The sequence below is a fragment of the Salvelinus alpinus genome, chromosome 7, assembly GCF_045679555.1.
Source record: "Salvelinus alpinus chromosome 7, SLU_Salpinus.1, whole genome shotgun sequence".
NCBI lineage: Eukaryota > Metazoa > Chordata > Actinopteri > Salmoniformes > Salmonidae > Salvelinus > Salvelinus alpinus.
The window spans coordinates 70,964,013-70,991,588 of NC_092092.1; the positions used below are offsets into that span (position 1 = coordinate 70,964,013).

General features: G+C 43.0%; 2 protein-coding genes across 4 annotated transcripts in view; one reads left to right on the plus strand and one right to left on the minus strand.

Annotated features, from left to right (window-relative positions):
- Positions 1–19,677, plus strand: part of LOC139581606 (PH and SEC7 domain-containing protein 2-like) — a 55,275-nt gene extending 35,598 nt beyond the window's left edge. The window contains exons 5-15 of one of the 3 annotated variants that reach the window (XM_071411552.1): positions 380–460; positions 918–1,075; positions 4,291–4,349; positions 5,152–5,241; positions 5,394–5,437; positions 5,654–5,847; positions 6,128–6,198; positions 6,468–6,625; positions 7,821–7,965; positions 8,153–8,296; positions 17,132–19,677. In XM_071411552.1, coding sequence (XP_071267653.1) covers positions 380–460; positions 918–1,075; positions 4,291–4,349; positions 5,152–5,241; positions 5,394–5,437; positions 5,654–5,847; positions 6,128–6,198; positions 6,468–6,625; positions 7,821–7,965; positions 8,153–8,296; positions 17,132–17,350 — 1,363 coding nt within the window. In that variant the 3' untranslated portion in view covers positions 17,351–19,677. Of the gene's footprint in view, positions 1–379; positions 461–917; positions 1,076–4,290; positions 4,352–5,150; positions 5,242–5,393; positions 5,438–5,653; positions 5,848–6,127; positions 6,199–6,467; positions 6,626–7,820; positions 7,966–8,152; positions 8,297–8,605; positions 8,938–17,131 lie in introns of those variants that run through there. The other 2 variants (XM_071411554.1, XM_071411553.1) reach the window with 2 other exon arrangements.
- A 2,298-nt stretch (positions 19,678–21,975) lies between these two features.
- Positions 21,976–27,382, minus strand: LOC139581577 (transcriptional activator protein Pur-alpha-like). Its single transcript, XM_071411500.1, has one exon. It carries the CDS (start codon positions 27,305–27,307, stop codon positions 26,465–26,467), a length of 843 nt encoding a protein of 280 aa, XP_071267601.1. The 5' UTR covers positions 27,308–27,382; the 3' UTR covers positions 21,976–26,464.
- Positions 27,383–27,576: the final 194 nt, after the last annotated feature.

A 27,576-nucleotide genomic window follows, 5' to 3' on the forward strand; every position in this document is an offset into this window, starting at 1 on the left:
ACACACACACACACACACACACACACACACACACACACACACACACACACACACACACACACACACACACACACACACACACACACACACACACACAGTCATTCAGTTAGTCACTGATACACATGCATGTCTCACAGTCTTTATATTGTATTTTGTATCATCTTGAACTTCATATCAATCTTTCTTTTTCTCTCTCTCTCTCTCTCTCTCTCTCTCTCTCTCTCTCTCTCTCTCTCTCTCTCTCTCTCTCTCTCTCTCTCTCTCTCTCTCTCTCTCTCTCTCTCTCTTTCTTTCTTTCTATCGCTCCCCGTCCCTCCCTTCTCTTTCCCCCTCTCTCGCTCTCCCTCCCCCATCCCTTCTCTCTCTGTCCATCATGCAGTAATGAGTTCAGCCAGCTGGTGGCGTCAGAGTACCTCAGCTTCTTTGACTTCTCTGGTCTGTCATTGGACAAGGCCCTGAGGTAAGCCCAGTCAGCACTATTCTCACAGCACTGCTCACAACACATTAGCCTAACACTGATTTCTCTGAGTATAGAGCTGTAGTGTGCCTCTATTTTGCTATTAAGTCAACTGTCACCTCCTGGAATACAGTATGCCATGATTTGGGACTGTCTTGAATGCATGTATTAAACCACAGCATGCAGATATCCAGAGTAAATGAACATGTTTGTATTGGGAGTGGTGAACCACACTTACACTGAGTTTACACTGACTGAATGTGCACTGCATTGTATTGTACTAATCTACTTTAGCCTCACTCATACGACGCCATTATCAATTTCAAAAATAAATGAGAGTAAGCCTAGAAATGGAGACTGTAGCTTATGGCCTATATCACTGTACGGACAGATACACTCTGCATTCTAGCCTGAAAACAATACTGCCTTCTCACTCGTTGGTCTTTGACCTAATTCTCAGGAACTTCCTGAAAGCCTTTCCTCTGATGGGGGAGACCCAGGAGAGAGAAAGGATCCTGGTCCACTTCTCTAAGAGGTTCTGTGTCTGCAACCCCACAGCCCTCGCCCCCGAAGGAAAGGACATATCCGAACGGAATGATAATGATGAAGAAGATGATGGTGATGATGATTATAATTAGGGTGTTGGGGAGGCTTGGGAAGACTATGATGAGGATGAGGATGAAGACTGTCTTGGACATTCTACTCAGGGACACTCAAAGTCAATCTTTTATGAATCATTCTTTATTATGAGCACACTGGAGAGGTTCCAACCAACTCAATGCACCAAGTACACATGTCGATCAGGAGCTTTCCCGGGGCAGTCCTGTTAGTTAGTTCTCTTATATACTGCAGACAAGTTATATTTGCATCATATAGCTTATTCATCATTCATAATGAATTATTCATTAACGTTTGCTTCATTCATGTGACCGACCAATACTGGTTCATGCCAGTACCTCACGAGACTTCTCTCTAAACTGAGACCTTGAAACTGAGATATCTTTCGTTCTCAAAACAAGGGTCTGGTCGTACTGTCAAATTGCAGATACTGATAGTGAAGATTCGTTCAATCAATCACTCGCGTGAACACAGAAATTTGTTGTTAGAAAAGCACAAACATAACATTTTCCATCACAAGACGATAACAGCTTTGTTGCCTTGAATGAAAAACCAGTGCCGGGTCTTGCCACTAAGCAACATAAGAATACGCTTAGGGACTCATGGCCGCTAGGGGGCCCTGACCCCCTTTCCTTTTTTTAGGAAGTCAGAATAGTAAAACACACAAGGTACAATTTAAACATCTGGTAGTGCATAAGCAGTTTTTTTCTTGTTATCTCAGTCACTGACAGTCACTCAATTACCCCATGTCAGTTTTATAGATTACTAGGTAAGTTAGTCTAGCCAGCTATCTAAACCTTGTAGTAATCATTGCCCAATTACTGACCGGGTATGCAAGGCACGTGGCCCTGACTTCCAGGGGGTCCCAATTTACTTTGTTGGTCACGCTCACTCAGATAACATATTAACATGGCATACAGCGCCTTCAGAAGGTATTCACACCCCTTTACCTTTTCCACATTTCGTTGTGTTACAAAGTGGGATTAAAATGGATCTATACAAAATACTCTGTAATTTCAAAGTGGAAGACAAATTCAAAAATTTGTAACAAAAAAAGTTACAAATAATACACTAATATATCTTGATTAGATAAGTATTCAACCCCCTGAGTCAGTACATGTTGGCATCACCTTTGGCAGCGATTACAGCTGTGAGTCTTTCTGGGTAAGTCTCTAAGAGATTTGCACACCTGGATTGTACATTATTTGCAAATTATAATTTTTTTAAATTCTTCAAGCTCTGCCAAGTTGGATGTTGATCATTGCTAGACAGCCATTTACAATTCTTTCTCAGATTTCCAAGCCAATTTATGTCAAAACTGTAACTAGGACATTCAATGTTGTCTTGGTAAGCAACTCCAGTGTATATTTGGCCTTGTATTTTTGGTTATTGTCCTGCTGAAAGGTGAGTTTTCCTGTTAGAATACAGACTGAACCAGGTTTTCCTCTAGGATTTTGCCTGTGCTTCCCTCTATTCTGTTTATTTTTATCATAAAAAACACCCTAGTCATTGCTGATGACAAGCATACCCATAACATGATGTAGCCACCACCATGCTTGAAAATATGAAGAGTGGTACTCAGTGATGTGTTGTGTTAGATTTGCCCCCAAACATAACGCTTTGTATTCAGGACAAAAAGTAGATTTCTTTGCCACATTCTTTGCAGTTTTACTTTAGTGCCTTGTTGCAAACAGGATGCATGTTTTGGAATATTTTTATTCTGTACAAGCTTCCTTCTTTTCATTCTGTCAATTAGGTTAGTATTGTGGAGTAACTACAATGTTGTTGATCCATTCTCAGTTTTCTCCTATCACTGCTATTAAACTCTAACTATTTTAAAGTCACCATTGGCCTCATGGTGAAATTCCTGAGCGGTTTCCTTCTTCTCTGGCAACTTAGTTAGGTAGGACGCCTGAATCTTATTTGTGACTGTGTTTATTGATACACCATCTAAAGTGTAATTAATAACTTCACCATACTCAAATCTATATTCAATGTCTGCTTTTTTTATTTTTATTTACCCATCTACCAATAGGTGTGAGGCATGGAAACCCCCCTGATCTTTGTGGTTGAATCTGTGTTTGAAACTCACTGCTCGACTGAGGGACATTACAAATAATTGTATGTGTGAGGTACAGAGATGAGGTAGTCATTAAAACATTATGTTAAACACAATTATTGCGCACAGAGTGAGTCCATGCAACTTAATATGTGACTTTTTAAGAAAAGTTTTACTCCTGAACTTATTTAGGCTAGTCATAACAAAGGGGTTGAATACTTATTCACTCAAGACATTTCAACTTTTCATTTTTAATTAATTATTCTTTTTTTTCAAAAAAACATAATTCCGCTTTGACATTGTGGGGTATTGTGTGTGAACAAAATGTGGGAAAGGGTTAGGGTTAGGGTTAGTGTGAATACTTTTTGAATACTTTTTGAAGGCATTGTAAGTCATGGCAAAATGTGTGGAATTAGCTATGAAACTGAAAAAGATTCTCTCCATCCCATGGCAAAATGTGTAGAATGGCAGGAAATTCGCTTTAGAACTGCAAAGTTTTAGTTCTGCCCCATGGCAAAGTGAGCAGAATCGCATTAAATGAGTTTTAAAACTACAAAATGTTCTCTCTGCACCATGGCAAAGTGAGCAGAATCGCATTAAATGAGTTTTAAAACTACAAAATGTTCTCTCTGCACCATGGCAAAGTGAGCAGAATCGCATTAAATGAGTTTTAAAACTACAAAATGTTCTCTCTGCACCATGGCGAAGTAAGCAGAATCGCATTAAATGAGTTTTAAAACTACAAAATGTTCTCTCTGCCCCATGGGAAAATGTTTAGAATTGCTGGAAATTAGCTATACATTTCAAAAAGTTTCTCATCATCACATGGGAAAATGTGTAGAATTGTCAAAACTGTGCTTAAAAACTGCAATGATTTCTCTACGCCCCATGGCAAAATTTGTAGAATTGCAGGACATTAACATTAGAGCTGCTCATTTTACTCTTCGTCATCAAGAGGTAGGCCACTAAAAGGTTTTGCCCGTGAGGTGGAGCTGCCCCAACCAGATTCTCCCAAAAAACATGACATTACTTACATTCACATTTTGAATGGCATATTATAAAGTATTATGCTAGGTATTGTTGAGACTTCAAAATATAAGATAGTCACTCATGACATTTAGATAACATTCAAAAATATGTTCTCTTCTTCCAACAGACGGAGCCCATACGTTAACCTGCGCCCTAATGCTGCTCAACACTGATCTACATGGACACGTATGTACAGCTCTGTTATCAAACCTACAATCTGTGGAGATGGATGGAAATCAATGTAAAGGCAGGAGCCCCCCTACTGCAGTCGACTCATTGTATTTATATTTTTAGCTTGGCTGTCTTTAAGAATACTCCCCCCTCCTTAAGCCAGGCAACACCTGTTTAGAAGTGATGTGCTGCATCAACATAGCTCCCCTCTCTCTCTTTCTCTCTCTCTTTCTCTCTCTCTTTCTCTCTCTCTCGCTTCTGTGCTCTGTCCTACTTTTTTTGCCTCTTTCTGTCTTCTGTCTTCTGCCTCCTCTTTCTGTCTCCTGCCTCCTCTTTCTGTCTCCTTCTGCCTCCTCTTTCTGTCTCCTACTACTAAATACCACAGTATACTACCACAGTATACTAACTCTTAGCCAGTGTTACTTTAACATGCGCTCTCACAATCTCTCCCTCTCTCCTTCCTTTCTTCTCCTCTCCTCTCATTCCCTCTATCCTTCCTTTCTTCTCCTCTCCTCTCATTCCCTCTATCCTCCTGCGTTCTGTCTGTCCTCTGTGTGACCTCTGTGTAACCTCTGGTCGTCCTGCTCCGTAGGTGGTAAGTGGTTTTTAGCATTAACCTCGTCTGTGTCTCTCCATGTACAGTATACAGTATATCTGTGGCTGTAATGTAACCAATCAACACATAGTGCATGATGATGAGAATAGCTAGTGCCCTAACTGCACAGCACTGACACCTAGTGGTCAATATTTCAAAGGTTTCTCAACAGATACAGTATTTAGCTTTAATTCTCTGTGTGGTTTTGTTTCTCTTGTCCAGAACATTGGGAAGAAGATGTCTTGCCAGCAGTTCATCAGTAATCTGGATAGCCTAAATGACGGCAAAGACTTCCCTAAAGACCTATTAAAGGTGTGATCACCAATGCTAGGACAATATTGATAATGTAATAATTGGTCAGATTCCAAAGTTGACATTACTCTGAAGTTCATTCAGTACAATGAGGTGTAATGTGAGTTTTCTCTCCCACCATTTTGATTTCTTCACTTCCTCCTCCTGTTTAGGTGTTGTATAATTCAATAAAGAACGAGAAGCTTGAATGGGCAATGTGAGTATCCATTCTCAGGTGTGTGTGTGTGTGTGTGTGTGTGTGTGTGTGTGTGTGTGTGTGTGTGTGTGTGTGTGTGTGTGTGTGTGTGTGTGTGTGTGTGTGTGTGTGTGTGTGTGTGTGTGTGTGTGTGTGTGTGTGTGTGTGTGATGCTTGTTCATGTGTGCACGTGCGTGTGTGTGTCCTATGTTATATCTGATGTCTGATGTATTGCAGTGAGGAAGAGGAGTTCAGGAAGAGTCTATCTGAGCTGGTGGAGGAGCAGTGTGAGGGAGGGGGGAAGAGGGGGGTTGCCAGAGTAACGGATGGCAATAACCCTTTCATCGCCATCCCCATCCTACTCAACGCTGTCACCTATAAACATGGTGTCCTGACCCGCAAAAGCCACGCAGACATGGACGGCAAACGCAGTGAGGACACACACAAACACACACAACCACAAACACACACAACCACACACACACATAATCACACACATGGGATTTCTTAATGCGTGAGTCTTCAGTTATTGGGATTTAAACAATGTTAGAAATAATGGGTGTCTCTCTCTCTCTCTCTCTCTCTCTCTCTCTCTCTCTCTCTCTCTCTCTCTCTCCCCTCTTTCTGTTGGCCCTCCCTCCTTTTCTCTCTCTCTCTCTCTCTCTCTCTCTCTCTCTCTCTCTCTCTCTCTCTCTCTCTCTCTCTCTCTAGCCCCACGAGGACGGCGAGGCTGGAAGAAGTTCTATGCGGTTCTAAAGGGGATGATCCTTTATCTCCAGAAGGTACCAGATACCTCTCCGTTACCATAGAAACAGACTTCTACCACTGCAGTAGTGGTGACAAGGGGATGCAGCAGTGGTAGCTCAGCTGCATGTGTGTGACTCTCTCTGCCCCCCCCCCCCCCCCCCCCCCCTGTAGTAGGAGCTCTTTGACCCCCCCCCCCACACACACTGTAGTAGGAGCTCTCTGACTTCCCCCCCTACACACACACACACACAGTAGTAGGAGCTCTCTGACGATGTTATATGTGTGTGTCTCCCCCTGTTGACAGGATGAGTACAAGGCTGATGCAGAGCTGTGTGAGGGGGACCTGAAGAACGCTGTGCGTATCCACCATGCGTTAGCCACCCGTGCTACAGACTACAGCAAGAGACCCAACGTCCTCAAACTAAAGACCTCTGACTGGAGAGTGTTCCTACTGCAGGCACCGTAGGTCCTCTGCTACTCTGGCCTGTAGGGTAGACCTGTTCTCTCTCTCTGACTGGAGAGTGTTCCTACTGCAGGCACCGTAGGTCCTCTGCTACTCTGGCCTGTAGGGTAGACCTGTTCTCTCTCTCTGACTGGAGAGTGTTCCTACTGCAGGCACCGTAGGTCCTCTGCTACTCTGGCCTGTAGGGTAGACCTGTTCTCTCTCTCTGACTGGAGAGTGTTCCTACTGCAGGCACCGTAGGTCCTCTGCTACTCTGGCCTGTAGGGTAGACCTGTTCTCTCTCTCTGACTGGAGAGTGTTCCTACTGCAGGCACCGTAGGTCCTCTGCTTCTCTGGCCTGTAGGGTAGACCGGTTCTCTCTCTCTGACTGGAGAGTGTTCCTACTGCAGGCACCGTAGGTCCTCTGCTACTCTGGCCTGTAGGGTAGACCTGTTCTCTCTCTCTGACTGGAGAGTGTTCCTACTGCAGGCACCGTAGGTCCTCTGCTTCTCTGGCCTGTAGGGTAGACCTGTTCTCTCTCTCTGACTGGAGAGTGTTCCTACTGCAGGCACCGTAGGTCCTCTGCTACTCTGGCCTGTAGGGTAGACCTGTTCTCTCTCTCTGACTGGAGAGTGTTCCTACTGCAGGCACCGTAGGTCCTCTGCTACTCTGGCCTGTAGGGGAGGCATGTTCATGGGAACCAGCTTTGTGTCCCCTAATGCACATTGTTATTTTGTCACGCAATGATAACTGACTTTCATGATGTACAGAAATGTTGCGTTATTATTAGCCGAATATTATTAATATTATTAGCCAAATATTATTTTGTCGCAAATTGTGGCATACTCTCTCTCATATTACAATAATAATAATGTATGGTATTTAGCTGATACTTTCTTTCAAAAATGAATTACAGTCATGCATGCACACATTTTATGTACGGGTGGTCCCGGGAATCGAACCCTCTATCCTGGCACTAAAAGTGTCCTGCTCTACCAACTGAGCTCACACAGACACGTCTATCTTCCCCCCTGTCTCTCTCTCCCTCTCTTTCTCTCTCTCCCACTCTTTCTCTCTCTTTCTCTCTACCTCCCTCCCTCTCTCTCTCTCTCTCCCACTCTCTCTCTCTCTCGATTCCTCCCTCCCCCTCTCTTTCTCTCTCTCTCTCCCGCTCTCACTCCCTCCCTCCCTCCCTCGCCCTCTCTCTCTCTGTAGGAGTGAGGAGGAGATGATGTCATGGATATTTCGTATTAACCTGGTAGCAGCTCTGTTCTCTGCCCCGGCCTTTCCTGCTGCCATCGGCTCCATGAAGACGTTCTGTAGACCTCTACTGCCCTCCTCTTCTACCCGGCTAAACCAGGTACACACGTAAACACACACACACATACACATTAACTCATGTGTGTGTGTTCAATCAATCACATACATTGACAATGCATGCACACACACAGCCACAAATATAGCGTAGTTTGATAGTGCACCCTAGATTGATTGTGGTATTTGATAGGCTGTTACTGCTGGTTGATGGGTTGTTGTGATTGGTGCAGGAGGAGCAGCTGCAGTTTCACGAGGGGAAGCTGAAGCAGATGAGTATGGAGGTGGAGGAACACAGGAAGAGTCCGCCCTCGCCTTCTCCCAAGAGCAGAGAGTGGGAGGAGTACCGAATCAAAGAGCACTACCTCATATATGAGGTAAGAGACACAGCAGATAGGCAGGCAGGCAGGCAGATACACAGATAGACAGATAGATAGATAGATAGATAGATAGATAGATAGATAGATAGATAGATAGATAGATAGATAGATAGATAGATAGATAGATAGATAGATAGATAGATAGATAGATAGATAGATAGATAGATAGATAGATAGATAGATAGATAGATAGATAGATAGATAGATAGATAGATAGACTGACTTCTGGCCCACATCATTTTGCATAATATGTGTAGTTTGTCTTAAAGGAGAAATATTGCATCTCTTTCTTTCTCTCTCTTTTAGGGGGGTAGATCATCTTTAATATTGCAAATAGATTGTGGCTTCTATCAATGGGGCTCCCAAGTGGCTCCCAAGTGGCTCAGTGGTCTAAGACACTCTAAGGCATCTCAGTGCCAAAGGCGTCACTACAGACCCTGGTTTGATTCCAGGCTGTTTCACAACCGGCTGTAATTGGGAGTCCCGTAGGGCAGCGCACAATTGGCCCAGCGTTGTTCGAGTTAGGGTTTGGCCCGGGGTAGGCCGTCATTGTAAATAAGAATTTGTTCTTAACTGACTTGCCTATTTAAATAAAGGTTAAGTAAAATAAATACAAATGTAATTGTCTGCATCATTTCCAATCTCCATATATATATACAGCACCAGTCAAAAGTTTGGACACACCTACTTTACTTTTACTCTTTTATACATTGTACAGGAAAGTGAAGACATCAAAACTATGAAATAAAACATATGGACTCATGTAGTAACCAAAAAAGTGTTAAACAAATCTAAATATATTTTAGATTTTAGGTTGTTCAAAGTAACCACCATTTGCCTTGTTGACAGCTTTGCACACTCTAGGCATTATCTCAACCAGCTTCATGAGGTTGTCACCTGGAATGCATTTAAATTAACAGGTGTTCCTTGTTAAAAGTTAATTTGTGGAATTTCTTCCTTCTTAATTCATTTGAGCCAATCAGTTGTGTTGTGACAAGGTAGGGTTGGTTAACAGAAGATAGCCCTATTTGGTAAAAGACCAAGTCCATATTATGGCAAGAACATCTCAAGTAACAGTCCATCATTACTTTAAGACATGAAGGTCAGTCAATATGGAACATTTCAAGAACTTTGAAAGTTTTTTCAAGTGCAGTTGCAAAAACCATCAAGCGCTATGATGAAACTGACTCTCATGAGGACTGCCACAGGAAAGGACAACCCAGAGTCACCTCTGGGTGAGGATAAGTTCATTAGAGTTACCAACCTCAGAAACTTCAGCCCAAATGAATGCTTCACAGAGTTCAAGTAACAGACACATCTCAACATCAACTGTTCAGAGGAGACTGCGTGAATCAGGCCTTCATTGTCAAATTGCTGCAAAGAAACCACTACTAAAGAACACCAATAATAAGAAGAGACTTGCTTGGGCCAAGAAACAAGAGCAATGGACTTTCGACCGGTGGAAATATGTCCTTTGGTCTGATGCGTCCAAATTTAAGATTTTTGGTTCCAACCGCCATGTCTTTGTGAGACTCAGAGTAGGTGAACAGATGATCTCCACATGTGTAGTTCCCACCGTGAAGCATGGAGGAGGAGATGTGATGGTGTGTGGGTGCTTTACTGGTGACACTGTCCGTGATTTGTTTAGAATTCAAGGCACTCTTAACCAGCATGGCTACCACAGCATTTTGTAGCAATACGCCATCCCGTGGTCCCGTGTGGCTCAGTTGGTAGAGCATGGCGCTTGCAACGCCAGGGTAGTGGGTTCATTCCCCACGAGGGGACCAGGATGAATATGTATGAACTTTCCAATTTGTAAGTCGCTCTGGATAAGAGCGTCTGCTAAATGACTTAAATGTAAAATGTAAATGTAAATCTGGGGGCGGCAGGATTTAGTGGTTAGAGCGTTGGACTTGTAACCGAAAGGTTGCAAAATCGCAATCTCCGAGCTGACATTGTAAAACAAAAACTGTCACTATTCCCCTGAACAAGGCAGTTAACCCACTGTTCCTAGGCTGTCATTGAAAATAAGAATTTGTTCTTTAACTGACTTGCCTAGTTAAATAAAATAAAAAATAAAAATCTGGTTTGCGCTTCGTGGGATTATCATTTGTTTTTCAACAGGACAATGACCCAACACACCTACAGGCTGTGTGAGGGCCATTTGAGCAAGAAGGAGAGTGATGGAGTGCTGCATCAGATGGCCTGGCCTCCACAATCACCTGACCTCAACCCAATTGAGATGGTATGGGATGAGTTGGACCGCAGAGTGAAGGAAAAGCAGCCAACAAGTGTTCAGCATATATGGGAACTCCTTCAAGACTGTTGGAAAAGCATTCCAGGTGAAGCTGTTTGAGAGAATGCCAAGAGTGTGCAAAGCTGTCATCAAGGCAAAGGGTGGCTACTTTGAAGAATCCAAAATTATTTTGTTATTTCAGTACATGATTCCATATGTGTTATTTCATAGTTTTGATGTCTTCACTATTATTCTATAATGTATAAAATAGTAAAAATAAAGAAAAACCCTTGAATGAGTAGGTGTGTCAAAACTTTTGACTGGTACTGTGTATATTTATATTTTTTCATATATTTTCCTTCTTTATTTTCCCCTAACCCTACCACCCCTCCCCTAATTGGAGTAAACCAATGGATAACAACACGTAGGCTTCTACATAATATAGTCCCATCCTTCAGCTGACCTCAACCCTTCCCATTTATTGTATCTCTGAAGACCATCCAGTTTTGATTTCTATTTGCCATATATTTTTCAAATTTGCTGTGATGTTTCACAAAACTTCTGAACCTTTCTATTCTCATAGTTTCTACAGATTGGAAATTATAGATAAACATTTTTGACAAAAGTATTATTGTATTATAGATCGATTCACTTTGACTTTTCAAATCACCCAGCAGTGCTATTTGCACAGTTAGATCCAGGTAAATGTTACAATCCTTCAGCCATTCCTGAACCTGCGACCAAAAACAAGCTACATATGGAATCTAATGATTCTATCTCTTCGAAGCAAAATCTACAGAGCTGGGATGGTTGTATCCTCCACACATATAACATTCTATTGGTTGCAAGAATTTTGTATAAGCATTTAAATAGAAACATTTTAAGTTTTAAATCTGCCATTGTTTTGTGTATGAGCTCATAAACCATGTGCCATGAAATCGGTACATCGAAAATGTCTTCCCAACTATTTTGCAATCTATATGGCACAGCGGTCAATTTTTTGTACCTTAAATGAAACTGGTATACTTTTTCATCACAATTTTTCTTACCAATTTTGGTCTTTAATGCAGGGCCGACAGACAAGTTCCTTACTTTTCTCCCCCTTCCACTTGCCTCTTCCATTTTTGCGGCAATGTTGCAGTTAGTTTGGTTGTAATTTCGGTTAGAGCAGACGTTTCCATATATTTTTGATAGCTGCATGTGTGACCTAACTCCACCAGTCCTATTTATGATATAATTTACAAAGATGATACCCTTTTTAAGCATTTTTTCCCCAAATAATGTTTTTTTGATCAATTAGTATATTTGAGTTTAACCACAATATTTGTTGTATTATTTGTTATGTCTTTTCTGGTGGATTAAACTAAAATTGCAACCAACTTTCTATGGCTTGTAAAAATCGCGATATATTTTAGCGATGATTTCATTTTCAAATAACCGAAAGTGAGAAGTTCTAATCTGAATAAATAGAAAAAGGCCATTCTTGAACAAGGGCCATTCTTACTAATCTGCTAGAGAACCAGTTTGGATTTAAGTATAACTTTTGTATGACTGAAGCCTTTAGTGAGAGGTCTAATTCTTTATGATTTAATAATTTCTGCCCTCCAAATTCATATTTATCATATAAATAAGCCCTTTTAATTTTGTCTGGCTTGCTGTTCGAAATTAAATGGAATATTTTTTGCTCAAATAATTTAAAAAGCCGGTCGCTAGGTGTAGACAAGGCCATAAGCAAATAAGTAAACTGGGATATGACTAAAGAGTTAATCAGGTTGATTTTTCCACAAATATACAGGTATTTTCCTTTCCATGGTAGGAAGATCTTATCTATTGCTTACTTTCTATTATAATGTATCGTAGGGAGATAATTTCTTTCTTTCTGGATATGAATACTGAGTATGTCCACATCCCCGTCAGACCATTTTATTGGTTAACTACACAGTAATGTAAAGTAATAGTAAAAAAAATTGTGATACATAATATGTACACTTATCACTTATCATAATTTGATTTTAATCCAGAGAGGTTAGAAAAAGTATCTAGATCCTCTATGAGGCTGTGGAGGGATTCTAATTGTGGATGTAAAAGAAAACATGAATCATCATCGTACAATGACACCTTTTTGTTAAGCCCTGGATTTCTATTACTTGATATTATTGTTAGATCTGATTTTAATAGCTAGCATTTCTATGGCCATAATAAATAGGAATGCCGATAGCGGACAAGTGTCACGCCCTGACCAGAGTTTGCTCTGTATGTTTTATGTTTTGGTTGGTTAGGGTGTGATCTGTGTGGGCATTCTATGTTGTTTGTCTGGTTTGTCTATTTCTGTGTTTGGCCTGATATGGTTCTCAATCAGAGACAGGTGTTTTGCGTTGTCTCTGATTGGGAACCATATTTAGGTAGCCTGTTTTGTATTGTGGGTTGTGGGTTATTGTCTATGTGTAGTGTTTTAGTGTCAGCACTATTTGTTATATAGCTTCACGTTCGTTTGTTGTTTTGTATAGTTTGTCAAGTGTTCTTCGTTTCGTCTTCGTTTATTAAATTAAGTATGTATTCTAACCACGCTGCATTTTGGTCCGATCCTTACTCCTCCTCAGACGAGGAGGATTACGACGAACGTGACAGAATAACCCACCAAAATAGGACCAAGCAGCGTGGTAACGGGCAGGACCAGGAGAGACAGCGAGGTCAGGATTTCTGGACATGGGAGGAAATACTGGATGGAAAGGGACCATGGAAACAGGCTGGTGAGTATCGCCGCCCCAAAGCTGAGCTGGAGGCAGCGAAAGCGGAGAGGCGGTGGTATGAGGAGGCTGCACGAAAGCGCGGCTGGAAGCCAGAGAGGCAGCCCCAAAAATGTATTGGGGGGCGGCACACGGGGAGTGGTGTTAAGCCAGGTAGGAGACCTGAGCCAACTCCCCGTGCTTACCGTGGAGAGAGAGCGACCGGGCAGGCACCGTGTTATGCAGAGATGCGCACAGTGTCCCCGGTGTGTGTGCATAGCCCGGTGCGGTACATTCCAGCTCCTCGTATCGGCCGGGCTAGGGTGGGCATCGAGCCAGGTGCCATGAAACCGGCTCTACGCATCTGGTCACCAGTGCGTTTCCTTGGGCCGGGGTACATGGCACCAGCCCTACGTATGGTGTCTCCCATACGTGTACATAGCCCAGTGCGGCTTATTGCGTGTCCCCAGCCCGGTACCACCAGTTCCGGCACCACGCACCAGGCCTACTGTGCGCCTCCAGGGTCCAGTATGCCCTGTTCCTGCTCCCCGCACTAGCCTTGAGGTGCGTGTCCCCAGCCCGGTACCACCAGTTCCGGCACCACGCACCAGGCCTACAGTGCGCCTCGGCAAGCCTAAGCTGCCCGTCTGTACAGCGCCGCCTGAGCTGCCCGTCTGTCCAGCGCCGCCTGAGCTGCGCGTCTGTCCAGCGCCGCCTGAGCTGCCCGTCTGTCCAGCGCCGCCTGAGCTGCCCGTCTGTCCAGCGCCGCCTGAGCCGCTCGTCTGTCCAGCGCCGCCTGAGCCGTCCGTCAGTCAGGAGCCGCCAGAGCCGCCCGCCAGTCAGGAGCCGCCAGAGCCGCCCGCCAGTCAGGGGCCGCCAGAGCCGCCCGCCAGTCAGGAGCCGCCAGAGCCGCCCGCCAGTCATGAGCTACCCCTCAGTCATGAGCTGCTCTTCAGTCATGACCTGCTCTTCAGTCATGAGCTGCCCTTCAGTCATGAGCTGCCCTTCAGTCATGAGCTGGCCTTCAGTCATGAGCTACCCCTCAGTCATGAGCTACCCCTCAGTCATGAGCTACCCCTCAGTCATGAGCTACCCCTCAGTCATGAGCTGCCCTTCAGTCATGAGCTGGCCTTCAGTCATGAGCTACCCCTCAGTCATGAGCTACCCCTCAGTCATGAGCTGCCCTTCAGTCATGAGCTGCCCTTCAGTCCGGAGCTGCCCCTCAGTCCGGAGCTGCCCCTCAGTCCAGAGGCGCCCCTCAGTGGAGTGGGGTCATTTAGGAGGGTCGCCGTTCTTAGGAGGCCACGGAAGCGGGGATTGACTATGGTGGAGTGGGGGCCACGTCCAGCGCCAGAGCCGCCACCGCGGATAGATGCCTACCCAGACCCTCCCCTATAGGTTCAGGTTTTGCGGCCGGGGTCCGCACCTTGGGTGGGGGGGGGGGGGGGGGGTACAGTCACGCCCTGACCAGAGTTTGCTTTGTATGTTTTATGTTTTGGTTGGTCAGGGTGCGATCTGTGTGGGCATTCTATGTTGTTTGTCTGGTTTGTCTATTTCTGTGTTTGGCCTGATATGGTTCTCAATCAGAGACAGGTGTTTTGCGTTGTCTCTGATTGGGAACCATATTTAGGTAGCCTGTTTTGTATTGTGGGTTGTGGGTTATTGTTTATGTGTAGTGTTTTAGTGTCAGCACTATTTGTTATATAGCTTCACGTTCGTTTGTTGTTTTGTATAGTTTATCAAGTGTTCTTCGTTTCGTCTTCGTTTATTAAATTAAGTATGTATTCTAACCGCGCTGCATTTTGGTCCGATCCTTACTCCTCCTCAGACGAGAAGGATTACGACGAACGTGACAACAACCTTGTTTTACTCCTCTTGACAGTTTAATACTTTCAAAGATGTAGCCATTATTTACTATTTAACACCTAGGGTTACTAAACATAACTTTAACCCATTTTATAAGAGATTCTCCTAAATTGAAATATTCCAGGCATTTATAAATTAATCAAATGAGTCATAGTTTATCAAAAGCCTTTTCAAAGTCAGCTATGAATACCAGGCCTGATTTCACAGATTTGTCATAGTGGTCTATTGTTTCCAGTACTTGTCTTATATTATCCTCAATGTATCGTCCATGTAAAAAACCTGTCTGATTAGGATGAATCATATCCGACAATACCTTTTTAATTCTATGCGCTATACATTTTAACAGAATTTGGGCATCACACCATTGAAGTGTAAGGGGCCTCCAATTAAATGGACTGGATCTTTATAGGTACCACTTGGGTCCTGTTTCAGTATTAATGAAATGAGACCTTTTTGTTAAGTATCTGATAATCTACCATTTTTATAGGAGTGGTTAAAACATGCTAATAACATTCCTATATGCCATCCAGCCCTGGAGTTTTCCTGACTTTAATTGCATCAAGAAGTTCCTCCTCTGTAATTTGGCCTTCACATGAGTCTTTCTGTACAATTAATTTCGGTTAGTGGAGATGCAGGAGACTGAAACGGAAACATATGCTTAAAGTACTTTGCTTCCTATTTCAAAATATAGTTTGGTGAATCATGAGTGACTCCATCATTTGTAAGAAGTTTCAGGAAATAATTTTTGGTAGCATTTCTATGTTGGAGATTAAAAAATAATTTGTTGCATTTTTCCCCATACTCCATCCAGTTCGATTTATTTTTTATAATATATTACACTGGATCTTTCTTGAATAAGTTCCTCCATTTCTTTTTGTTTTGTCCTCTAACTTATTCTGTGCCTCTATGGCACAGTTTTATTGATATCTAACTGTACTGTTAGGCCTTCAAATTCCTTTGTTAATGTGGACTCTTTTGACCTAAATTGCTTTTGTTTTAAAGATAAGTATTGAATTGCATGGCCTCTAAAGGCACATTTAAAAATGCCCCATACAATAAGGGCATCTGCTGTACTTGTGTTATATCGGAAAAAGTAAGTTATAAATTATTCTGTCCTAGTTAAAAACAAGTTATCATCCAATAGGCTTTGATTACATTTCAAATATCCTCTCCCATGTGGAAATTCTGTAAGAGTAATGTATATGACAATTATTTGATGGTCCTACCACATTCTGTCCCCTATCAACACTTTTTAAACTTTTGGTCCCAGCGAGAATAACATAAGAAAGTAGTCAAGACGACTAGCTTGATTAAGCCTCCGCCATGTATATCTCACTAGGTCAGGATATTTAAGCCTCCATATATCCACTTATTCCAATATATCCATGACATTCATGATTTCCTTAAGTACATGAGGGTGATTGTTTGGAGTGTGATTTCCTTTACGGTCCATTGAGGTATTTAAAACGTATTATAATCTCCCACCATAATAATATTATTCTATTGCTTGTAGCTTGATAAATTATTATATGTATTTTCAAAGAAGCGTGGATCATCATTATTTGGACCGTATAGTATATTAATGAGCCAAATCTGTTTATGGTCCAATAACCATTTTTAAATAGTCCATCTACCTTACGGATCTGTTTGGACAATTTGCACATTCGGATCAAAATGATTGTTAATTAATATCATCGCTCTCTTTCTCTCTCTCTCTCCTCTCCTCTCTCTCTCTCTCTCTCTGTGTAACTGTTTCTCGGTACGTAGGTCTGGGTAAATCTCAAATAGATGTGCTGTTGTTGTGTTATAGTTGTGACATAATCATAATATCAATGTCCTATATTCCCTTTCTCTGTATTTTTCCCCATCATGAGTTAATTTGACATTCATCCTCTTTCTCTCAGTAGGGTAGCATTGTGTAATAGCTATGTGTTAAATGAGCCATATGTGTGATATACGCACATTTATAGTCACATCTTCATTCCCCCTCTCTCTCCATTGCAGAAGAGTCGGTACGAGACGTATATCAACCTGCTCCAGGCCAAGATGAGGGCAGAGACAGACGACCTGGAGAAGATAGAGGCTAGCGTGATGAGCGGGATCGGCGAGGGCCGAGGGGGGCGCGAGGGCTACCTCCGGAAGACCCAGTCCTCTCCTTCCATCAGCCAGCACAGTCTCAACGGCAGGGCCTCTGGACGCACTGCCCCGGGCCAGCGGAGTTGAGAGGAGACCCCCCTTAAAAACACCATCATGCACCCCCCTGTAACTGTCCTCTGAGCCAAAGGGCTCACCCCCCTAAATGCCTAAGCACTGGATTCATATCCAACCAACTCCCCAAATCATCCCTCCTTCCTATTTCATTGCACAGTAAAGCGGTAATAATTGTTCCAGCTATACAGTATTACTGGTGTTATTTAACCAACAGCTAATTGTCTCTGGCAGTGCTTATAAGAACACGTATAACAGAGAACACGACGATGTGGAAAAAATGATGAAAGAGGAGAGAGGACTTACCTGCATAAAGGAAGTGACATCATAAGGAAGGGTGGAGTGTTTTGGTTTGAGGAGGTGGATGGTGGATTTCAGGGTGGAGGGGCACAGTAGCATCAAGTAGTCTCTCTCACCTGAGCCTTCAACAGGTTTCTCTGGACCATATAGAGCATGGAAACTCAGTGTATCTGAACAGGCCTATTGAGCAGGCCTATGTAACACACCTACTGTATGAGAGCCTTATGATGATGAACACTTACTCAGACTCTCAGAACTGTTATGATGATCAACTCCTTGCTGTGTAGACTATTTATTATTAATATGTATTTATTTATTGTAGATTTCTTATTCCACTTGAACCTGAGCTTCATATATGATATCAGACTGAATGAAAGCACTGTGCCATGTTGTATAACCCTTCGTTCTATGTTACTGTCTGGACACCTGTATTGCTGTTACTCTGAGTGGAAGCTGGGATGGAGGAATTTGACTGAGTATGAGGAGTAACGGTTTAAGGAAAAAAGTGAGATGTGTTGTTGAATTGAACATTTTGATTACGTTGTGTGTGTGTGTGTGTGTGTGTGTGTGTGTGTGTGTGTGTGTGTGTGTGTGTGTGTGTGTGTGTGTGTGTGTGTGTGTGTGTGTGTGTGTGAGAGCCAGCGTAGTTGTGGGTTTGAGGTTGAGCGATGGCCAGTGGACGTGGGGTTCAGGGTTAAAGGAAGCAGGTCTAACGTTAAAGGATCTGTGTTCTGTGTTGTTATTCTTTGATGCAGAAGAAGAGAAGACGTCTCTCCCTGAGTTGGAGCAAGCTCATCTTCCTGTCATATCATCATCAGAGTGCAGATACAACAATAAAAGACTGAAAGACAAAGCAGCAGGACTGCACAGGCTGAGCAGCAGAGGAATTAGCAGAAGTGGTGAGCAGCAGAAGTGGTGAGCACCAGAGGAAGTAGAGGAAGTGGTGAGCAGCAGAGGAAGTAGAGAAATTGGTGAGCAGAAGAGGAAGTAGAGGAAGTGCTGAGCAGCAGAGGAAGTAGAGGAAGTGCTGAGCAGCAGAGGAAGTAGCAGAAGTGAGCAGCAGAGGAAGTAGCAGAAGTGGTGAGCACCAGAGGAAGTAGAGGAAGTGGTGAGCAGCAGAGGAAGTGGTGAGCAGCAGAGGAAGTAGCAGAAGTGGTGAGCACCAGAGGAAGTAGAGGAAGTGGTGAGCAGCAGAGGAAGTAGAGGAAGTGGTGAGCAGCAGAGGAAGTAGAGAAAGTGGTGAGCAGCAGAGGAAGTAGAGAAAGTGGTGAGCAGCAGAGGAAGTAGAGGAAGTGCTGAGCAGCAGAGGAAGTAGAGGAAGTGGTGAACAGAACACAGCGTTACACGTGGTGTAGAATCATATTCCTATCGGAGACCAGAGAGAGGAGACTAACCCAGCTCTCTCGGAACCATGGAAAGATGGAGGAAGAAAGGAAGGCAGTGGTTCTGCTGGACTACATTATTCTTCATTGAACTTTGAAACTCATCCCATCTCTTTCTCCCTTCCCCCTCTCCTGACTGGACTTCAGATGGGATAGTGTCCCTAATTCCTATTATCTCTTTCTCGACACTAAAGCGGTACGGAATATTTGCACAGTCAGACCAGACACAGGGGCTATATACATAGATCCTGTGTTTTTCTATTCCATAGTGATGAGACTGGATCATTGATCCTTAGTTATGTTTACTGAAGTGGAATTCAGAATCAGAACTCCCATTTTATACCTTATTAGTTATGTCTTTCTTACTCTGAGGACCGACCTTGTCACTTTGGCTGTTGTGCTAACTAACCATTGTTTCCCCTATGTTTTAGGGTAGAGCAGTGCTGTTGTAATATAGAAATGTGGGAAGGTTTTTTACTTTGCTGGTCCTGTCTAAAATATTAGTATGTATTTTTTTTTTTAACTAAGGAAGCTAGGGCACTTTGTTGTACAGAAATGTTATATAGTTGTTCTGTTTGTTTTGGGCAGTTTAAAGTGAAATACACCTTTACTAGTTATTATTGTCAGGGCTTCATAAAGTCATCTTTTATATAATAGAAATTGGTGTTGATGTTTTTATTATAAATTCTTTATCTAGAGATATTGCCTCGGCACTATGTTTCTATAAGATAAATGTAATGCAGGCAAGGAAATAATGTGGAAAATGTTGTCTTTCAGTTTGAGTTAAAGAATATTGGCGACTTGCATGCATAGCTAGTTCACAATGTATTACTAATACACATCACATCCACATCGTGGACACAATGAGCAGTTGTTGTCAAGGTAGCACTCACATCTGTAGCCATGAAATACTATGAAAGGCTGGTCATGGCTCACATGAACACCATCATCCCAGATACCCTGGACCCACTCCAATTCTCATACCGCCCCAATAGATTCACAAATGACGCTATCTCTATTGCACTCCACACTGCCCTCTCACACCCGGACAAGAGGAATACCTATGTGAGAATGCTGTTCATTGACTACAGCTCAGCATTCAACACCATAGTACCCTCCAAGCTCAGGTCCCTGGGACTGAACACCTCCCTCTGCAACTGGATCCTGGACTTCCTGACGGGCCGCCCGCAGGTGGTGAGGGTAGGCAACAACACATCCGCCACACTGACCCTCAACACGGGGGCTCCTCAGGGTGCGTGCTTAGTCCCCTCCTGTACTTCCTATTCACCCACGACTGTGGCTACGCACGACTCCAACAACATCATCAAGTTTGCTGATGACATGACGGGGGTAGGCCTGATCACCGACGACGATGAAACAACCTATAGGGAGGAGCTCAGTGACCTGGCAGTGTGGTGCCAGGCCAACAACCTCTCCCTCATCGTCAGCAAGACAAAGGAGCTGATCGTGGACTACAGGAAACAAAGGGCCAAGCACACCCCCATCCATATTGACAAGGCTGTAGTGGAGTGGGTCGAGAGCTTCAAGTTTCTGTGTGTCCACATCACTAAGGAATTAACACCAACAGTCATCCACACACACCAACACAGTCTTGAAGAAGGCACGACAACACCTCTTGCCCCTCAGGAAGCTGAAAAGACTTGGCATGGGCCCTCAGATCCTCAAAAGGTTCCACAGCTGCACCATTGAGAGTATCTTGACTGGCTGCATCACCGCAAGGCACTACAGATGGTAGTGCGTATCGCACAGTACATCACTGGGGCCGAGCACGCTGCCATCCAGGACCTCTATACCAGGCGGTGTCAGAAGAAGGCCCTAAAAATTGTCAAGGACTCCAGCTACCCAAGTCATAGACTCTGATACCACATGACAAGCGGTACTGATGCACCATGTCTAGAACCAACAGGACCCTGAACAGCTTCTACCCTCAAGCCATGACTGATAAATAGTTGTTCTGGGTAGCTATTGGTTAACTATTTAACTATTTGCATTTACCATTTTTGCACTAAGTCTTTTTACTCACCACATATGTTGCTGTTACTGTTTATTATCTATCCTGTTGTCTAGTTACTTTATCCCTACCTATATGTACATACAGTGTATATACCTCAATTACCTCGTACCCCTGCATATCAACTCGAACTCATATTAGTTTTCTATTATTTCTCTTTTTGTCCTCTCTGCATTGTTGGGAAGGGCCTTTAAGTAAGCATTTCACTGTTAGTATACACCGGTTGTTTACCAAGCATGTGACAAATAACATTTTATTTGATTGTCTTTCAAATATATTGTTACAGTTATTGGTTAGCTAGCTAGCGAATTTTAGCCATATTATCATTGACATGAAATCAATCAAAACATCCTCAAAACAAGACATGGTATCAATAACAAGATAAAAACCAGCTGAAACGAGCCAACTATGATTCCCCACATGACAGCTTCTCGTCATTGTTGCTAGCTATCTGACCGTTCAGAATCATAACGCACGGAATCCGGCCCCATCGATGCGCGTGCATTATTTTCGCGACATTGTCAGCCAGCCTGTCTATCCTTGACCAAATGAAAAATGATAATTACAAGTGTTAAGAATTGTGTTCCGGGTAAGACGATTTGAACTTTTTGGCCTTCCGTATGAATAGGCCTATTTTAGCACCATGGACCGCACCATTATTGCATATCGCCATCACCAGCACGTTGGAAAGCGCCTGAAGTCTCTTCTAGCGAACTTCCCACTTCACCAGCAGGTAGGTCTATTGGCGCCACTACCAGTACTTCCATATTGAAGTTATTTTGGACCATTCTGATGAAAATTTTCTGTGGAACTCAGCCAGACACTCTATATAGACACGAGCATGAGGAATGACGGTGTATTGCAATTAGTCATTTTCAGACGAACGGCTTTCTAACATTAAAACAACAACGTACAAAACAGCACACTTTTTTCCATCAACATAAATTTAATAAGGTAGTGAAAGTACATAAACAAAGTAATGAAGTACAGTAAAATGCAAGTTATGATGATGCCAGATGTAGGATGAGCAGATTTTTCAAAGCCAACTTAAGCACCATCGTCATGTAGTCAGGAAAGGCCATAAATCAGTAAGAACTGCTCTAGAATGTATGAGAAGTTATACATGGGACATGTGGACTGTTATCACAGTTTTCAGACATTTTTACCAACTAAAAAATAACAATATTGGTGTAGCACTAGTTAATCATGCAATTTACTTTAGTAAACCTTCTGAAACACAGACAAAATATACTTAAATAAGTAGAACTCGATACATCTCTGTCCAGCAATGTCATGAAGCCTGGAAAGTAATTTCTACTCTCTGAATGTGAGATCCCTATCAAAAATAATATGCAGATTTTGTATTTTCTTAATATATCTAAAGTGCAAGTATTTCTCCATTTTATTCAATGCTTTCTGTAAGTATAAAATACAAAGGAAAAAAACAGCAATATGCTTTTCCTGTTTATACTGTATGTTAGATTTTTCTGAAAGGATCATCATATTTAACAAACCATATATATATATATATATATACACACACACACACGCACACCACAGATAAAATATTTTGAAAGGTACAACATATAATATAGGGTTGATAAACGGGTAGTTAGACCATACGGTGACATGGGATATGTTCATTGTGCATTGACCCCCTTCCTCCCCATTGACTTTTATAGCCCCTTTTCCCAATGTCTCGTCCCTGTACATAACAGTAGCCTATACAGTCTGCATACATGAAGGATTCTGCATTGGTATGTGCAAAACAGAATGCGTGCTGAGCTAGTAATGGTCAAGATGACTGTTGGCTTCACAAACAAGATTGTGATTGGCCTTGCCCATATTATAGACTTTGTCTGTGTGTGATTGGTCTGAACTTGAAGGCCCAGTGAAACGTCATAGTGACAATAGAACACTGAAACTAGATCAGGTGAACTGAAGAAAACAAACATCAGATGAACAGATCTTTAAACAGCTTGGTAGAATGAATGGAAGTTAGTTTAGTCTGTTTTGGAATTCTACTGGGAGAGATAACAGAAGACCAAACCTCCAAAGGGACTGGTAGAGGTTGTTACCATGGTCATGCAGCTGTTGTTTAGATCACTGGTCAGAAAATACACATTCCCACTGTTAAGTACAAATAAGAAGAACAAAGCACCTCTAATAGGTCATAAATTCTAAGACATCTCTCTCTGATGCAAACCGCACAAGCACCATCACCACCACCAATGTTACACTGAACTGAACTAGCCATGCTGCTGCACAGTTTCAATCAACCCATTGCAGGTTTTGATTATCGGACAAAAACACATGGCGTCCATTTTGTGCACCATTGATTAACTGTGCAATGTGAGCAACATGGTAAAGTCATCCACTCTGGACGGTAGCAGTTGGTTCTGACCCCAACACTGTGCTGTACCTTTATAATAGGCAGTGTTCTAGAATCTACTACACAGAACCACTCCACTCCGGAACCAGAACGTACCCAATAGCACCTTGTGAACTGACAAAAAAAGTATCACTTTTGTTTAATATTTTTCAAAAATGTGTGCGTTTTACAGAGCGAGGCATACAAACATAAAATGTGAGCTGAATGAGTTAGAATTAGTATGTCTAGGATTGGCAAGTAAGAGAGTGTTGAAAAAGGTGGATTGAATTTCCAGTCTTCATGTCTCGCATTTAAGGCTTGAATTCAATCAAGCCTGTACTGTGTAGAAATAGCATTTGGTCTTTCACAACATTAGTGCCGTATTGACTGAATTCTGGCCTCAAATGTGCTTTATGTGACAATGTAGCAGATAAACTGTGGATTTTACTCTATGCAAAGGATCTCTGACATTCTGGGGCAGTGTTAGGGAATATAATATTCTCCAGAAGAGGAGAGAAACCCAGTGTAGCTGTAATGCTGGCCTAGTAAAGGGCCATATAATATGGGGGCCCACATAGGGACCCATGCATCTTGAGGCCTCGTTCTTACACTTGTAACTCCGACCAAATCCAAATGGCAGGTGGAATTATAGCAGACCTACTACTGCTCAGTCTGTCTTCAACATCATGCCAGTCGGTCTGATGGCAGTACAGTAGAGTAGGTTTAGATCTAATAAACTAATCCAAGCCACCCAGTGATACTCTAAATATGGCTACTAATGGTTAACCTAGCTGGCTGATTGTTAATCATCGCTTAAAGAAATCCTCTATGGCATTGTTTACTGCTGAACTAAGAGAAAGGGATGCTGGGTAACTGTCAGAATGATTCGTCTTCACTCCAGGCAGAATGGTTGGTCACTTCATCGTCAGGGCAACCCCCTCTGTCATCGTGTCAATTTGTTGACATTGTGTAATGTTCGTTTAACTTTTCTCCTTCTATCCAAGTAAAACAAAAGTTTCAAGATACTATTCAATTAAATTATAAGACACAGAAGGGGGAAGACTGTGCCTTTAACGCTGACTTGAAGATGAGATAAGCTATCTGATTTGTGAGGGGGAAGTAGCTATGTCTCTGTAGCGATTCTGTGGAAAGAGACACAGCAGAAACGTGCCTACACTCACTGAAACACAGTGGGTTACTGTATATGAACGTGATGGGAAATCTCACACACTAGTTTGACATCTTTTCACTTAAGTGCAGAGAAAGACTTCACATTTCCATAATAATGCAGAATTCAGCCTCATGCTTTTCAAATATCAAACATATATTTGTATCTTTTTTTTGTCTATACGACATACAATGCCATGATTGGCACGTACAATATTGCACACTATAATGTAATGTCCTCACAGTCTGTCATCACACTGTGTAGCGGGAGACTGCTGCTCAGACAACATCATGTGGAGAGTAACATTGAGAAATCAAATAACGCAAGGTGACAAATTAGACCGGCTAGCCCGGTCTAGTTTGGATTATATTGGGGCTGTAGCACCATAGAAAGATACTGCCTTGGCCTTTTGGCCTACATCCAAAAACCTCACAAGGGACTCTTAGGGCATTCATCCATCATCCGTCTCCATCTCATCCCCACTGACTGACTACTGTACACGTCCAGTTACAACCCATCTTATTTTACATGGTGCAAGAGGTGGACAGACTCAACGCCACATCTCTGATGACTATCCATGCTCACATTAGAAGTGCTGCTGCTGTTGCTGTTCTAGAAGCCATTCTCTGCTCTCCTGCCTGTGGAGGGAGACAGGCTACAGAAAAGGGCCTCTGGTTTGGCTAGTTAGTGTTGACCAATAGCCATACTGCAGTACAGTACTCATCAATGAAAACATACAGTGGTCGAGAGAGATATCATTAACATCGACCCCAATGTGAAACACGTAAACGAGTGGAGTGTATAAGGCACCAGGTTGTTCTGACGTCAGAGAGGATGCGCCCTCGCGGCTCAGCATGCATGTAGCCGCGCGCTGATGCGTCTTTTTTACGCATCTCGCGCTCCCATCACCGGTTGAGCATCTCGTTTTACACCCCATTCCGCCCCCCGCCCCCCAAAAAAGAAAACTCGCCCACAGAAAACGTGGGCATTTTAGGATTTAAATACAGCTGATTCACAAAATCATAATTAGTATATCTAGGTTAGCACTTTTTTCATCTAACCATTGGTCCAAATTTGAATGGACATGGTGCAAAGGGGTAGATATTCAATAGTAAAGATGATTTTAGCCCATTTAGGCCTATATAGAAGCGCAGTATTTAGACACTCCTCTTCATTTATAAAGACTCCATAATGAAGGCCTATGACATGATAGAAACGAGTTATAGCTACATTTTCGATCAAATAAAACACTATTACTTTCTCAAATGCCTTTTAAAAAGAGGTGTAGGCATATTGGCAGATGTGTCTGTTTCAGCCTGTGCGCTGCGTTCTGCAGTACACATTAATGGATAGCGCTCTCATTTTTATTTCCTGCGTACCTTATAATAATAAACTACATCTGATTTCAGATTTTGGTTTGGTAAAGTAATTTATATATATTCTCTTTGTGCTGATGTCAAATGTTTCTTCAAATGGAGATCGTCGTAATTTCCATGTAGGCTTACACCCCGGTTTTTATTTTGTATTTTTTTTATTTGCACTTTGGAAACCTTTTCGAAATAGCATGGACGTGTGCAAAATCGGTTTGTTTGTTTGTTAGAGGAATAAACACTCTGTTCATTGTCATTTAAATCAAGTAGGAAACAGTTCATATTTTACAGTTGAAACAGTTATTGTTAGCAGCGGCTTACTGTTAAAATGGTTGGTAAGTGGGTGACATCCAGCAATGAGCGACGAGACAGTACTGCCAATCTGACTGTGAAGGTTGTGTGTGGGGTGCTTCCCTTGGAATTCTCTCTTTATATTTTATAGTAAAAGTCTGATTATAAAGTCAGTTTGTTGTTATTTATTTATTTCTGCTCAAGCCGGTAATCCGTCAATCATCGTCCCCGTCGTCACCATGTTGGCCCTCCGGTAGGAGTTCGGAGGCCCGTTTCTCTCTACTCCGCTCCTGGATCTTTCTCATCTCCTCGGCATATTTACAGAACGTGTTGCCGAATTTGGACCACACTTTGCACGGAACAGTGATGGAGTTCCGGTAGGTAGGCTTCACCTCGCTGACCCGCATGAACACTCCATACTTGTTGGAACCCACGTCGAAGAAAAAGCGCTTGTTGTCAACAGTCAAGGAGGTGCCCTCGGGTAGTTCGGCTGGATCCTCATCCATACCGTAATCATCGATGAGTTTGGCTAAAGCATCACGGAACTCGATAAGTCCCTGCGCTGGAAGCGCGATTGTCTGGCCTTGTGCGCTTCCCAATCCGGGCCCCCGATTAACGGTTTGACGGATCCTGAGGAACCGCCCCCTCTGGTTCTCTTTCAGATCCATGTAATATTTGCGATTCTCTCGCACTAGAAATTCGCTCTTGAGGGCTCGCCGGGGCTCATCCTGCACTATGTCCGGGTTGCTCGGGCCCAGTTGGGCGTAATGTTCGATGAAGTCCCCGAGATAGTCGCGGAACTCCACTGCCACTGACATAGAAAGAGTGAGGCGGCTCTTGTTTCCCCCAGCTCCGACCTCGGCTATCTTTAGGAAGCGGCCTTTTGCATTCTGCTTCACATCTAGGTAGAAGCGCTTATTCTGGATGTCGACTCGCTTCGATGCGAGCTCCTCTGTGTCGTGTTGGAGTCTTGCCGCGGCGCCCATCGCGCCCGGGGGCAGCGAGCCGGGGCCTGTGGCCAGCCCTCCGTGGTCACTGCCACTGTCTCTGTCCGCCATGATGCTGCCTCCCTGCTTACCTTCCACGGTCTCCCTCAGCCTGCTACAACCTCGAATACCCGTCAACCACTCCGCCGATATCGCGAGAGCTCTACGCTTTAGAAAGGAAATGAAAGTAGCCTACTGTAGTTTTGGAGAGGGGTGTGTTCAAGATATACAAGTTTGCGCCTAAACTGTGCAGCAGCTGCATATAGTCCTTCATAATGTGTGATAATGTGTGATGCTTCATTATAATGTCCCTGATTTCCATTTCCTATTAGTAATATAAC